The sequence below is a fragment of the Malus sylvestris genome, chromosome 2 (assembly GCF_916048215.2).
Source record: "Malus sylvestris chromosome 2, drMalSylv7.2, whole genome shotgun sequence".
NCBI classification, from domain to species: domain Eukaryota; kingdom Viridiplantae; phylum Streptophyta; class Magnoliopsida; order Rosales; family Rosaceae; genus Malus; species Malus sylvestris.
In genome coordinates this window covers 14,218,044-14,233,770 of record NC_062261.1, presented here as the reverse complement: position 1 = coordinate 14,233,770, position 15,727 = coordinate 14,218,044, and the positions used below count along the sequence as shown (strand labels likewise).

The 15,727-nt window shown below is 32.9% G+C and overlaps 1 protein-coding gene across 1 annotated transcript; it reads left to right on the top strand.

The window, feature by feature from the left end:
- Window positions 1-5,325: 5,325 nt before the first annotated feature.
- Window positions 5,326-8,913, top strand: LOC126586107 (triacylglycerol lipase OBL1-like). The gene is made up of 5 exons (XM_050250808.1): window positions 5,326-5,690; window positions 7,019-7,212; window positions 7,324-7,357; window positions 7,562-8,193; window positions 8,538-8,913. Exons 1-5 carry the CDS (start codon window positions 5,384-5,386, stop codon window positions 8,799-8,801), a joined length of 1,431 nt encoding a protein of 476 aa, XP_050106765.1. The 5' UTR covers window positions 5,326-5,383; the 3' UTR covers window positions 8,802-8,913.
- Window positions 8,914-15,727: the final 6,814 nt, after the last annotated feature.

The following is a 15,727-nucleotide window of genomic DNA, read 5'->3' as shown; positions in this document are numbered from 1 at the left end:
TCCTTTACATTGGTAATTTTACATTTTGATTTACCACAAACTGAGCACACGGTCAACTCCAAAGTGTCTTTCCAATAAATCATCCAATCATTGGGACATGCATCAATCTTCACATACGTCAAACCCAAGTCATTTATAGGTTTTTTTGCCTTATAACAAAATTTAGGCAAACAATCCCCTTCAGGCAACATTCTTTTAATTAACTCGAGTAATGTGGTGAAGATCTCGTTCGACATTCCTGCTAAACATTTGATCTGATATAGTCTTACAACCGCCTCAAATTTCTTAAACTCCTTACAGCCTGGCCACAAATCTTAATCTGCCTCTTCAAGCAACCTAAAAAAGGTCTCCACCTCTTTTGGACGCCTTTCCCTAATAGAGGGTTCAGTAGACGGCCCAACACCTTCTTTCGTTAATGGTTGGACAAATACATCATTAAGAAAATCATGCATACCAGTCACCTCATCTCTTGCTTCCTCTTCTTCAATTGCCACAATTTGCTCTCCAATGTTGGGCTCACCATGATGTCGCCACCAAGCATTTTTATAATCTTTATCCATATAATACAATACAAGTTCAACAATAGTTTTCCTAACAAAAGTATATCGATTACAACATCTTTTGCAAGGACATCTAAACTTATCGGGGCCAACACCATTCGCAACTAGGGGTGGGTTCAAAAAACCGAAAACCGAAAACCAAACCGAACCGAAACCTTAAAAAACCGAACTGAATGAAAAAACCGAACCGAACCGAATTCTTTTGGTTTGGTTCGGTTTTAGTGATCTAGAAACCGAACCAAACCGAACCGAACCGAATTAATTAAATTAATTTTTTTTATTTAATTATTTGTTTTGGGTATTATTTTCTAAACCCAATTTGTAAGTTAAAATGTGCTAAACCCAATGTGTTGCCAAACTTTAAGCTTAAAATATTAAAAAAAGGCCTTTAAAAACTCTAAACCCTAACCTATTATTTCTCCCCCATATAAGGTTCCGGAACCAAACCTCCTCCTGAAGTACCTACGTCCATCTCCATAGCCCTGTCTACATCTGCCCCAGCTTTCTTTTCCAAATCTACTCTCATATAACATGTAACATAATCCATAAACATTTATTTTGGGTAGATTACTTGGGTAATTTGTGATGGAAAAGAATCCAACACACTAAATAAATCCACCCACGCATTACCTTTACTAATCAAGTTGTCAACATGCAGTTACTAGCAAACAACCCTGATCTTTGAACAACATCATACAATTTAACTTTTCTAAGTCATTTGTACGATTTTTGTGTTGTGAGGTTGTTAGTTTGGACTTTGGAAGACTTGATTGATGATTTTAGTTCAACTTTAAATGTTTATTTTCATTGTCTTTGATTCTAGTTAGAATGCTAATGTTATGATTGTGTTGGATATGTTAAAATTTAAAATTTCAATGTTTTTCATTTTTTGAAAAAAAACAAAAACAAAAAACCAAAACCGAACCGGAAAAAACCGAACCGAAAAAAACCGAAAAAAATTGAACCGAACCAAACCAAACAGAAATTTCGGTTTGGTTTCGGTTTTGGCAAAAAACCGAACCGATTTAAACCGAACCCACCCCTATCACAACTGCTTGATCCAAAAACAAATTAATTCCAGCTGTATACGCTTCCAAATTTCGGGGGTATCGTCAACCAACTCTTGTCCATGTTTTACCACTTTATGAGGGCAAAATATTACGTTGACACTAAGATCCCTACAATCTTTCAATCCCTATCATGTAGGCATAACTATTAGAGTTTTCAATTCCTATCTTTCAACCCTCGAACTCTATCATGATTGCAATCTTTTAATTTCCAACACCTATTATAGTAAAAACAAATTAAAATAACAACAAAAGGTTATCAAAATTATGCTCATCTAATCTTGATTGTTTGTTAAATTCAAGTTTTGTATATCCTCAAAACAATTAGAGTGCAAAAATAAATTAATTAAACAATCTATATTACTAAACACTATCAGTTTATGTTATATTTAATATTGTTAATTTAACATAAATGCTTATAAATATTATTTTATTTTCATTTTCTCATAACAATTCAAGTGACAAAATCAATTAATTTGACTAAATATTTACTAATTTAACATAAATACTACAAATTTATCTAATTACTTAAATTAAAATTTTTAAATAAATAAACTTGTGTATTATACAATTTAAAAAGTAAGGAATTTAGTGATAGAAACCTGAATTATGGAAGAATTTCGTCATCGATCAATTATTTATGTACTCAACCAGCTCAAATAAAATCCCTACAAAATTAAATTGTAAACAAAATTTAAACATAAGAGGAGAAAATAAAAATAATAGAAGCAAGAAAAACTTACCGTGAAGAAGAAGGAATAAATGAAGATGAAGAAGAACAAATAAGAAAGACGCAAGAGAGGAAGAAGAAGACACGGGGCATGGTATATAAAGAACACCAACCTGTTGACTACAACCACCAAGAAGATTGAAAATATTTAAAAATAAAAATATATTGTCGGGTAGAAGTGCAAGAAATGGTTCTTTAGCTGACATTAACTTTATGTCGGTTGAAAGCGACACTATTCTCTTTTTATACAACACCATCATTTAAAAAAAAAACGATGTCGGTTATAAGCGACATTAACAGTCTATGTTGGTTAAAAATTAAAAACTATGTCGGTTTAATCCGACATTAACATTCTATGTTGGTTATAACCGACATTACATCCAATACCATGTCAAGAGGCTGTTAGAAATGTTTTATCCGCCAATATATTATATAAAACTGACATCAGTCTCCGACACAATAAACCACTTTTGTAGTAGTGCATATCAGATATAATTACCCTTTCTATTTATAGAAAAAAGGCAAATCAATGAGAAATAACACATAAGAGATAAAACTTCAAATCTGAAAAATGAATAAGGTTGTGACGTAGAAAAGAGAGGGGGTAATGCTAGGGAGGAGGTCGAGGAGTTTGTTTGCTTGTTTGTTTTTTATTTTTTTATTTTTTTTATTTTTTTATATATATAATAAAAAAGGGGGACAACTGGTGGCAAACCACGGTTATAAATAAGTTTATAATAATTTATAACCTTTTTTTTTAATAGAAATTAGATGGAAATGTCTTTAATTGGCTAATGGAGATAAACACATGACCAAATTGGTCAAATTGAAAACACAGGGATTAAATTAACCCAATGACTAAAACGTAGGGACCATTTTAATATTTAAGCATTGTATTTATGGTATTGGTATTTATTATTATAATGTATAAACCATGAGAAGTTTCATTATTCTTCTTTGCTTTGGAATTCATGTCTTACTTTGCCCGCATTGGAATTAATTATGTTCTTAATGGTCCCTGACCGGTGGATATATCTGTGAGGTTTGACTTATCCTTTTGATTGGTAGGTTAATTGGTGATAAATTTGGGTTTTGTTTTTGGTATTTTGATGTTGTACGTTTGTGGTTTAGCTTTATTTATTATTTGGGTATTTTGAATGTCTGTATATGCTACCATCTAAGGCTGAATAATTGTTATTTTGTGGTGCAAAATTGGGAATGTGGGTTGATGGTCGTTTTCCGGCAGCTGCGGCAAGCCATTCCTCCCCTAGACTTCTAGGGTTTTATCTACTGACCTCTGTAGATGATTTTTCATTTTGGGTTGAAACCCTTTTATGTATTTTTTTGTGTACCATTTTGTAAATGATGCAGAGAAGAATCATTCATGCTCTGTCTGCATAAGTGGCGTTTCTTTTTGTATGCCAGTCCTTTCTAAGGATATGTAAGAGGTACTTTGTCTGTTTGTACTTTATTTAACGAAAGTTCTCTACCACTAACAAAAAAAAAAAAAAAAAAACAACGCGTATGATGAAAAAAAGTCATTAATCAAGTGTACTTTCTTTCATTATTGCGTATTTATAGGCTTAAGAATTACATAGAAAATGTCCTAAACTAATTACATATTAACCCAGAAGTCAACAACAACATAGTAAGTTTATTATTTACAACACTTCTTTTTGGATGTTCACTAATCAATGTTAGTTGTCTCGATAAAACCTAGCTCGAAAAACCCAGTGGAACAAAACTAAAGCAAAATAGAAAAATCAAGCACAATTTAAGAGAGAATAGAGAGAAGTGGAAGAGAAAATTCAAGTGTACGTTATTTCTCTTATAGTTCCTATTTATAGGCTTTAAATTTATATAGAAAATATCCTAACTAATACATATTACATATCGACCCAAATGTGAACAATAATATAATAAATGTTATTTACAGAGAATATGATTTTTTTTTTCTTTGTTATCTGGCTTATCACCAACAGATAAGACAGATTAAACGAACCTAGCGTATAAATATATACTTTCAGTCCCTCCTTTCTCTATCAACCATTAAAAAAGTCAGGTTCGAGGTTGTAGTATTGTGGATTTTCCTGCAAGTCTCTGATAAAGTTGCATTCGTGCTCCATGCACGTTTTTTAATATACTTAAAGAAAGTTAAGATTTTATTATAAAATTAATTGATAATATAAAGATTGATTCAATCTCTTATAAGTTCATACAAGATCTCTCATTCCATTAATATGAAACTTATTCTCAACACGTAGTTGAGGTTTTACCATAAAACCAATTAGTAATATAAGAAGTAGCCCAACCTCTTATAAGCCCATGCAAGATACCTCTTTCCATCAATGTGTGACTTATACTCAAAATCACTCTTATGTTCACAAATCGACACACACACACACACACAAGATATCTCTTTTCACCAATGTGAGACTCTTTCTCAAAATCACTTCTATGTTCACAACTCCACACACACACGCACACACATACACACACACACACACACACACACATATATATATATATATATATATGTTGGTACTATCTGCACACACTTTTTAGTTTTTCACACTCTTTTAATTTATGATCGTCGGATCAAATGAATTGAAAAATATTAACAAAAAATGTGTAAAAAATAAAAATAAATATGTGAATTGCTCTCTGTATAATGTACTATACACATTAGATTAACAGACTTCTATGTTTTTGTCAGGTGGATTATAGGACATGGGCTTTCAATCAAATTTGTGTTTGTTATTTGCCCCATATGTTAAAGTATATTCCACATTTTATATATGAATTATCTTGAAGAACGCGTCAGTGAAAGTCCAAGAAAAGACTTCAGAGTAATTACCTAGTTCTTTCACTTGTAGCAGCCAACATAGCTGATCAAGAATAGTATTATTTTAATCTCGTTTATTTTGTGACCAAACCGTGCTATAAATAGTGCTAAGCGTGGAATTGAGAAAACAGAAAAGAAAACATTGGAAACTCAACCACTAAGAATACTCCAACATTCTCTCATGGCTTCTTGTAACAAGAGTTTCTCTTGCGACTACATGCTGTTGGATCCCAGCGATGTGGGATTTTTTGATCTACTTCACATCTTGTTTTCCAGTAGCTTGAAGAGGAGGAGGTTTGTCCACTCTTCTATGGATACCGAGGACGACCGTGACCGGAGGTGGCTCATATTTCTCTCCATTGTGGTTCAAAAGTTGCTTCTGTTTGTAGCAACGCCAATGGCGATGATTGGCAGGGGGATCGAGATCTGCTTGAACCTTTTCTCAAGTACTCAAAACTTGGTCGGACTGTTCAAAAATTTGCTGCGAGGTATATATAATTTGCTTCCCTTGCATGCATGCAGTTAATCTGTTTTTACAAATTTTTAGATTTACTTAAATTAATTGGTAACTAATCTCTTACCAGTATTCACAGTTGTTGCTGCTATTCAAATTAATACTCATTCTTATTATCCACAAAATTTGGTTAAAAAAACACAGTTTAATTACTAAAGCTATGTTATGATGAGGGTTTCCCAAGTTTCAAGGGATTGTTGTCAAGTTATAAAGTAAGGATCATAAAATGTTGTATAGAGGGGATTAGAAAAAACCCTACATGAGCAGGCATGTGAGAGGGAATTGTAGATGACACCTTCCAAGAAAGGATTAACAAATCTCTCTCATATGCCTATGTAATGCTCCTGGAAGGTCTAATCCCTTCTATACTACATTTTGTGGTCCATTACTTACTAATTTGGCATCAATTAATTCCTTGAAACTTGAAAAACCCTCATCCCAATATAGCATAAAGGTCTACCTTGCAGCATTCTTTTTCTATTTTTTCTATTTATGGGGAGCAGCCTCTCCATAATCCCCATAAATGGGGGTAAGGCTAGCTGACATTCACCTCTCCCAGACCCTGCGTAAAGCGAGAGCCTTGTGCACTGGGTACGACCTACCTTCTAGCGCTAGCATTCTTAAAAGAGTACTGCTACAATTACCATCTATTTGTACAATCTTAACCAGCTCTCTAATAGAGATGCTACAAATAGAGTTAAGAATAACATTTTTGTTCTTAAAATATTCTTAGTGTACATACGCAACTTATTTTGGTTAACTTTTAATGATGATTAATGTCACGAAGAATGGTAGCGTTCATGGAAACACTTAATTGGAGGCAGCACTGCTGGCCCGCTAGATCATAAGCAACTGGTATTTCTAAAGTATGTTAACAATTCTAATTACGAAGCTAGTTGGCAACTGGCGTTTCTAAACCATGGTACTCGCTCCTACAGGAGAGAGTTTGATGCCTCTCGCACGTGATCATTAGTGAGAAGCCAATTTTTCTCTAGTATATGAAATAAATTTCAGATTGATAGTTAGCCTAGCTAGCCCAATGGTGAGGTATCCGTTTAATATATATTCGTCCCCGTTGGCAAATTTGGCATGACCGTCGTGAACATATGTAGCTAGATCCATATATTGTAGTAGTTATGATATATGAAATGTTTTTAATTTTTTTTCTTTCTGTTTAGTTATTATCACTTGTAGTTGTGATAGTTTAATCAATCTGTATGAATCATGAGGTCAATAGACAATACAGAAAATAATTAAGATTGGTGTTGGATATAAACGGAGTTAATTGATTATTATCCATAGGTGAGGATATAGTACCAAAGAAAGACTCAAGAACGTTCTTGTCGTTCATTGGAAATTTGGACAAACGAGTGGAGCTGGACAAAAGCATCAAACATGGAGATGTCAGGTATAATGCAGCACTCAGTATGATGGCTTCTAAAATATCGTACGAGAACAAATTCTACATCGAAACTACAGTCCAAGATCACTGGAAGGTTTGATGATTTTATTCATATACATCTTTAATATATCCAATGCTTCCAATAATTTATTAATATTGAATTAATTGTAAAAACATACTCTTCTTTTCCTTATTATTTTGGCAGATGGAGTTCATCGGCTCTTACGACTTCCGGAATGGTAAGAATTACTAAAACTACTCAAAAACTTTTTTAATGCAACAATATTGGGTGGCCACACAAGAGTTCTGTCACATAATAGGGTAGTAATAATTTAATATATTAAATTCAAATTTGAATACTACTACACTGGCAAACATTTATACATGTAGGTATACGATCAATTGTATAAAAACAAAAACTGAACTTATATACTGTCTGGCAGATTATCAAGGAAAATCCACAACCCAAGCCTGTATTCTACGTGACAGAAATGCGGACCATGACATTATTGTTGTGGCCTTTAGAGGCACTGAACCCTTTGATGCGGATGCCTGGTGCACTGACTTTGACATCTCCTGGTATCAACTTGAAGGGGTTGGAAAGATCCATGGAGGTTTCATGAAAGCTCTAGGTTTACAGAGAGATGTTGGTTGGCCGGAGCCAGAGAATATCAAACAAGTCGATGCCGGCCCAGGGGGCTTAGCTTACAATGCCATCAGGGACATGCTGAAAAAGCTTCTGCTTGAAAATGAGAGAGCAAAATTTATAGTAACTGGGCACAGTTTAGGTGGTGCACTAGCAATTCTCTTTCCAGCAGTTCTAACATTTCACAAGGGAAATGATTCAAAACTCTTGTTGGAGAGGTTGGAGGGAGTTTATACATTCGGGCAACCTAGGGTTGGTGATAAGGTTTTTGGGGAGTACATGGAAAAGAAAATGATACAGCACAAAATTAATTATTTTAGGTTTGTTTATGGGAATGACCTGGTGCCTAGGTTGCCTTATGATGACAAGGCCCTAATGTTCAAGCACTTTGGGAATTGCATCTACAGTAATAGGGAATATGAATTGCAGGTATAATCGTTTTCAGTTTTCAGCTAAATTAAAAACTAAAATAAAAAACTAATTAATTTGGATAATAATCATTTATATATATTTTTTAAATTATAAACTAAAATTCTTCAATTTCAAGCTAAATTTAGAAAACTCATAAAAATAATTTTTAGATTTTTGTTTTCAGTTTTTTTTTTTTTTTTTTTTTTTTTAAACAAAAATATGAAAACGTTACCATACAAGTTTTACTCCTAAGACGTATACTCCAAACTAAGAACTTTTAAAAAAAAACATAGACCTTAATTTCAGTCCACATTATAAAATAGTTACATACTTCTTATATATGCTGTTGATTATATGTGCAGGTTCTGCCGGAAGAGCCAAACAAGAATTACTTCTCCCCAGAGAAGGTAATACCGATGGTGGCCAATGCTTTTGGTGAGCTGAAAAGAAGTTTCACCATTCCGTATATGAAGGGACCAGACTACAAAGAAGGGCGATTCCTCAAAATGGTTAGGCTAATGGGTTTGGTAATACCAGGAGCAGCAGCCCATTGTCCCCAAGATTATGTAAACGCCACCAGATTGGGATCCTCAGATGTGTTCTTACAGCTCAAGCATTTCATGTGAAATTAACCAAAAGCCATATATAGTCCTACAACTCTAGCAGGACTCAAATGTAATTAGATTCAAGTTTCCCGATTATTTATTCACTTCAGGGTTAAAGACCTTTTTGGTTTTATACCTAAAGTCTATTTTGGTCATTTAAGTTTAATTTAACCAATTCGGCATTGTGATTTACAAAATTTGTAAAATTAGTCACTTCAGTTAATGTATTAAAATTAAGAAAAGAAAAATACAATGGAAAACCTCAGGTCCACACCCTTCCCCACCTTCTCCTTTCCTCCCCTTCCGTCCTTCTCCCCTCGTCCACCCCCACCTCCCATCACCACCAACTATATCCATCAAACGCCATCCCCACCTCCTACTTTCTATATTGATTTGTATTTTGTGAATGTTACAGATTCTCTTCTCTCTAGACCAGACCAACTAACAATTTAAATTATTGCTGGAAACTTATCTAATTGAAATTCTAAGTTGATTTAGATACATTGAAGTTTGTGTTAGGGAATGGATATTTGTGAATTTCTATGTGGAAACGGCAATTCGACGGCACGGGGGTGATTGGGGTTTGCGGAGGGAAGACGGGAGGATAAGAGAAACGACGAGGGCTTGGGGTTTTGTTTTCATTGAAATGAATTTTTTAAATAAGTATCTTTAAATTTATTATTTTTTAATTAGTAAACAAATAATTTAATAATTATTTAACAGAAAGTTAACGAAAGTGACTGGGATTGCAAACTTCGTAAAATACAGTAATCAAAGTAGCAAAATTAAAAATACAGTGACCATAATAGATTTCCGGTATAAACACATGACCGTTTTTTTTTAACCCTTCAGTTTAAATACATTGCATTTATGTTTGTACAAACATACTGCCATGTCCAGAAATTGAGATTCGTACTGTTTATTCTATTTTATTTTAATGCCATGTGTCACTAGTACTACGATCGAGTAATATTTTTTTTACTAATTTAATTGTAACAATTTACTTATTGTGAGTCTTAGCTCAATTCTCGTATTCTACTTGTATAAAAGAAAATCCGATCAATACATTAGCACGCAAGTCTAACATTATTCCTCTAATAAAAAAATATTTTACAATAGCCATTGCGTGCCTTAAGCCATCTTTTTGTTCGCCTACATTAATTAAAAATTTTTTTATGCCTTACTCCATAGAATACTACCTTTTGGTTGTTGTGGGACATGCTTATCAGGAACATAATTAATCATCATTCATATGTTATGTCTTAATCTCTTCTTCCGTGTAATGATTTGTTTGCATATCCTGTTGGTGGATCTTTTGTTAGCAAGGTATTCGAAAATTTTGTATAGTAATGTTCGTAACTTAGGGCAGTTGTGATTAGCTAGTGCATCTCATTTAACACATTAGATCATTTAAAAAAAAGAAAAGAAAAAAGAAGAAGAAATGATTCACTTAAATTGAGAAGTACTGCATTTGAAATTAAGTAGCTCAAGTGAAAAGCAAAAGTAAACTATTATTTTGTTTTAGAGTGCCAAAATTGATACTTAATACAAGGAAATGATAAAGAAAATTTAGGAGAACCAAATAAATAAATAAATTTAATAGAAACTTAACTACAATACTTACATTTATTTAATACTAAACAAACAATTAATAATAAACAAACTAATATGTATCTTTAATCTGGAAAATTGCTCAAAGATCACAATTTAAAGGATGTCGCTGATACCTGTTTTTGGCATTCACTTATACGGAATAAGTAATTATTAAAGTCGATCATGCACGTTTCTCTCTATATGTGAAAATTAGGGTTTTTTTGGTCAATGTCTTCAGGAAATTAGAGTGGTGGTTGTAGGTGTGGACTTCCGCTAGACCTAGCATTCGTGTCGTGTTTTCTGTGTTCGTGTCGTTTTCATGTCATACTCGATATCTTAATGGGTCGTGTCGTGTAACACCCGTTAAAATAAACGGATAAAATGACCCGATCTGAAATCGACCCGATAATATTAACAGGTAATGTGACCGGACCCGTTACCCGTTAAGGAAAATATATTTTAAACCAATAAATAATCAAATGAAAAACATAATACTAAATAAGTATATACATACCATATTGTCACATCCAAAAACATAAAAACGCATTTTTTTAAGTATATTTTCACTTACCTAAAGTCTTTAATAGATTTTTAATAAATGTAGAAGTGTAAAAAAATATATAAACGCTCGCAATGACAAGTTTTACAACTTTCATGAAGAGCTTAACTTTGAAATTTGCCACTATAATCATATAAATCATAGATCAAAATTTAACCATTGATTGTTGTTTACATTTACGCTTCAGTTCTCATCAAATTTTGTTTTTTCAGATTTTGTTTTTTGAAAACTTGATCTATTAGAGGATGCAGGAAGATGAACGGTTTGGATCGTTGATATTATATTCAGAGTTTTACGGTTAGTGAAAATATTGCTTGATGTTTATAAAGTTTCTACAAACTATATGACATCGACTCATATTTCAGTTAACCGTAAATATTGAAACGTGATATCAAAGATCTGAACCGTTCATCTTCTTACATCCGCCAGATGATCAAATTAAAAAAAAAAGAAAATTAAAAAAATGAAATTCAGTAAGAAGAATAAAGTGTAAATGGCAATCGACGGTTAAATATAAATTTAAGGTTTATAAATTATAGTGTTGGATTTCGAAGCTGACCCCTTCATGATAGTTGTAAAGTTTATCACTATGAGTGATTGTGTATATATATTAACATTTTTTACACTTCTACAATAACTATTATTAATTTTATTAACTTTGCCCTCAAATAAAAAACATTATTCATGAAGGTTTGGAGGATTTTAAAAATCTAAACGATAATGTAAATATAACCATTATCTACTCGTGGAGGAATAATGATGAATCACGAGTGTTTATATATTCTTTCACATTTTTCATACTTGTATGTATGTCTTCTTAGTTCCTGCCTATACAAATACTATATTAGTTTATTTTAATTTTGGACAACAGCATGTTAAGTAAAATTTATCCTAGTAATGATAATAAAGAACTCTCATAATAAAAATAAATAATGACTAAAACTTTTTTTTTAAACTTATATAGAGTAATAATACAAAACTATATATTTAATATAGAATATATTGTATATATTAATACGGCTATTGTATTTTATAATAAATCTTTTAGTAATTAAACTTTAAAATTATCAAAATAATTTTTTTCTTAACGGGTCGAAACGGGTTACCCACGTGTTACCCGTTAAGAACCCGATAAGTTATCGTGTTGACCCGAAATCCGTTATTTTCGTGTCGTGTCAGAAATTGCCGGGTCTAACTTCTGCAGACGTTTCGGATAAATTGTACAAGATGTACTTGTGCTGCATGCTCATTTAATAAAATAAGAGGAATAGGGCTCACTCCAACAGTAGTGACGCCGTGGACTAGAAAAAAATGTATATAATTATGTTGTGCGGGGTCACACTCAAGTGATGTCACTGATCAAACATTCCCAACATATACATGTATACATAATTATATATTTTTTGATACACCAATAATATTATACAGCATGACGTTCGAATTTTATGGAATTTATCCCACAAAATGGATTATGTTGGAATCAAATTTATGCACATACATGGGCAACAATCGAGCACAAATCCTAGCAACTTGCAAAACAGTAAAACAATCGTGACTAAGCCTAGGACCGGGGGATGTGCTGGTCAAAGGCTCTTTGACGATCAAGTTAGTAAATGATTTTAGACTGCAATAGTAGTCAAGAGAATTGAAGTGTTTAGATTGCGTTACTATAGATGAACCCGGGATGGGTGTACTTATACCATGAGGGAGAGAGACATTTTTAGGATATAATCCTCATAGAATCCTATAGGATATCTAAAAGTAGATATTGCATCCTCTTAGGAGTTATGATTACTTACGACGCACACCAATTCCTAGATTGTAAGAACTCCAATACTTATAGGATCTGATTGTGTCCATATCCAGATTAGATCGCGTATCTTGCGAAACAAGCATGGTTATCCAATAGAATCGCTACGACTTCGCCTAGTGCCTCATAGTAGAGTGATGATGGCATCGCTACTTCGTTTGATATAGCTCCGCCCAGAGTTGGTGAGTCCATGATTGGACTTTTGAGGTAACTGTATTCGGATCAGCTTTACTCCGGCCCTAAAAAATCATGGTCCTATAATTTTCCCTAACTATATGTCTAAGAGGCAACTTGTTCCTCTTGAGGATGGATTGTTATCCAAAGACCATGTCTTTCGAAGTAAGTTGGAATATGTACCATATGGTCTTCAACTTCTTGCAAATGATGTAACTTTTGGTTCTGCAGTGGTGGCGTTTCGGATCTAGTTGAATAACCTTGAACTCCGCGTTTCAGACCTTGTAATGATGATGTGTTGCACCTGTTGTGTGAGCACTAGAAACGAGAAATCTCTTCCGATAACCTACCCCAAAGTCATAATTGTTAGACCTGTTGATTCTGCGGTGAACCGGTCCGTATTCAATGGTGGGATGGCTTGAAATGTCTTTAAATATTAGTCACACCTTTACTCTTACTTCTTCACTGAATCTCTAAATTTTCCTTGTTGCCCCAAAGAACACTACAGTTCTCTTATTCGATTTCATTTTCACTGTTGCTATTTTTTCTCAAATTTCAGTGAAATCATGGCTGCCAGCTACTCTGCCCAACCTACTTCTCCTACTAACCCCGAACCTCCTATGGTTAGGGTCTGTAACAAATGAGAAGAAGACACTACTATAATATTAGCTTTAGGTGTCGGATGATGGTGGCAGTTTAATAAGCCATAATGTTGGACAAAAGATATCTGACACATCATTCAGTTAGTGTCGACTAACAATGAAATTTTGTCGGTTATATCCGACATAAATTTCTGGCGGATATTTAGTGTTGGATGCAACCGCCAAAAAAATATTATAACCGCCAGTATTTTCGAATTCTTTTTTTTTTATAAATATTTTTAACATATTTCGGCAGTTTTTAAGTTAATGGTGGCGGTTATAACCAACATAAATGAACTATTTTATTATTTAAGTTTCCGGCGGTTATTATTTTAGTATTCTGGCGGTTATAACCGACAGAAATTGACTATTTTATTATTTTAAAATGTTATATTGATTAATCCTTCATTGTACTATTCAGTACATTTAATAGTTTGGTAGGTATCCATTTGTTATGATGTTTAATCCTTCATTGTACTATTAAGTACATTTAATACATTAAGCTTGCTTTGAGTTTGGTGCATTTAACTCAAATTTCAATTATATATAATCTTTGTCGCCCATTTAGCTCACACAAAGTTTTGTGTTGTTTGTATTGTGTGTTTTTACTAGCTTTTGTAATGTTTTGTTTTCAATTAATGAATTGTGATTTGGTTTAAAGAGGACTTACATGGCACGAGTATACTGCAAAGATGGCATCACGTAGCAATGAAATAAAGATTTGTGTAACCTTTTGCCCACATAATCTTATTTAATTGGCACAGGACGCCATGGTGTACCTATGCCATTCCCCTAGTTCAAATACTTTTTGCTTAGTTTAGCGGATGTGTCCTACTATTAAACATTGTATTATGCCACTACTACAATATTAGCTTTAGGTGTCGGATGATGGTGCCGGTTTAATAAGCCATTATGTCGGATAAAAGATATCCGACACATCATTCAGTTAGTGTCGGATAACAATAAAATCATGTTGGTTATATCCGACATAAATTTCTGGTGGATATTTAGTGTGGCCGCCAGAATAATCTTTGAATGTTTTTTTTTCACTCATGGTCTAGTTACCTAATCTCTGAATGTTTTTTTTTTTTTTTTTGCAATCTTTTACATATGCTATCTCGGAGTATATACAAACATATTTGACGTTGGATCGTTGAATCTAGTTTTGTAGAATGCATATCCTATCAAATTGATAGATTTAACAAACACTTAAGAGTTAATGTTATACTTCTATTAAGTATAAAATAAGGAAAACTAATGAAAAGGGCTTGAAAACTTTGAGTTTTAACGATAAGGACAAAATAAAGGGTAAAATAAATAGTATCAGGATTGACTATTTAGTGTAAAAATGTGGTTTTTCTTTAAAGTGAACAGTACCGGAAGCTTTTCGTTAAAGTTCCCTATAAAATAAGATTTATCCACTAGTGTAGATATTTTAAATTGAAGATTGAATTCATTCATTGCATTCTTATAGGGTCGAGGAGTGTAACTGTAAAAAAATCATCAAAATCGGAGCTAAAATAACCTTTAACTTGTGATTTTTCGTTTATAACCATTGAAAACTTTTGTTCTGGTATCTAATCTCTGAATGTTTGTTTTTTGCGATTTTTTACGTATGTGATCTCGGAGTGTGTACAAACAAATTTGACGGTTGGATTGTTGAAAAACGATTCGTAGAATATGTATCGCATCAAAATGGTAGATTAAACAAACACTAAAAGTTAATGTTATACTTCCCCATCAACTAATGTAAATATTTTAAATTGAAGATCAAATTCGTTCAATGCATTCTTATAGAGTTGAGGAGTGTAGCTGTAAACAATCATCAACATCAGAGCTAAAATAATCGTTAAATTGTGATTTTTCATTTATAACCGTCGAAAACTTTTATTCTGTTACCTAATCTCTGAATGTTTGTTTTTTGTGATTTTTTACGTATGCGATCTTGGAGTGTGTACAAACAAGTTTGACATTGAAATTTTTTTTGTAGAATGTGTATCGCATCAAAACGGTAGATTAAATAAACACTTAAGAGTTAATGTTATACTTCCATCAAGTATAAAATAAGATTTTGGGGTATCCACTAGTGTAAATATTTTAAATTGAAGATCAAATTTATTCATTGCATTCTTATAGGGTCGAGGAGTCTAGCTATAAAAAATCATTAAAA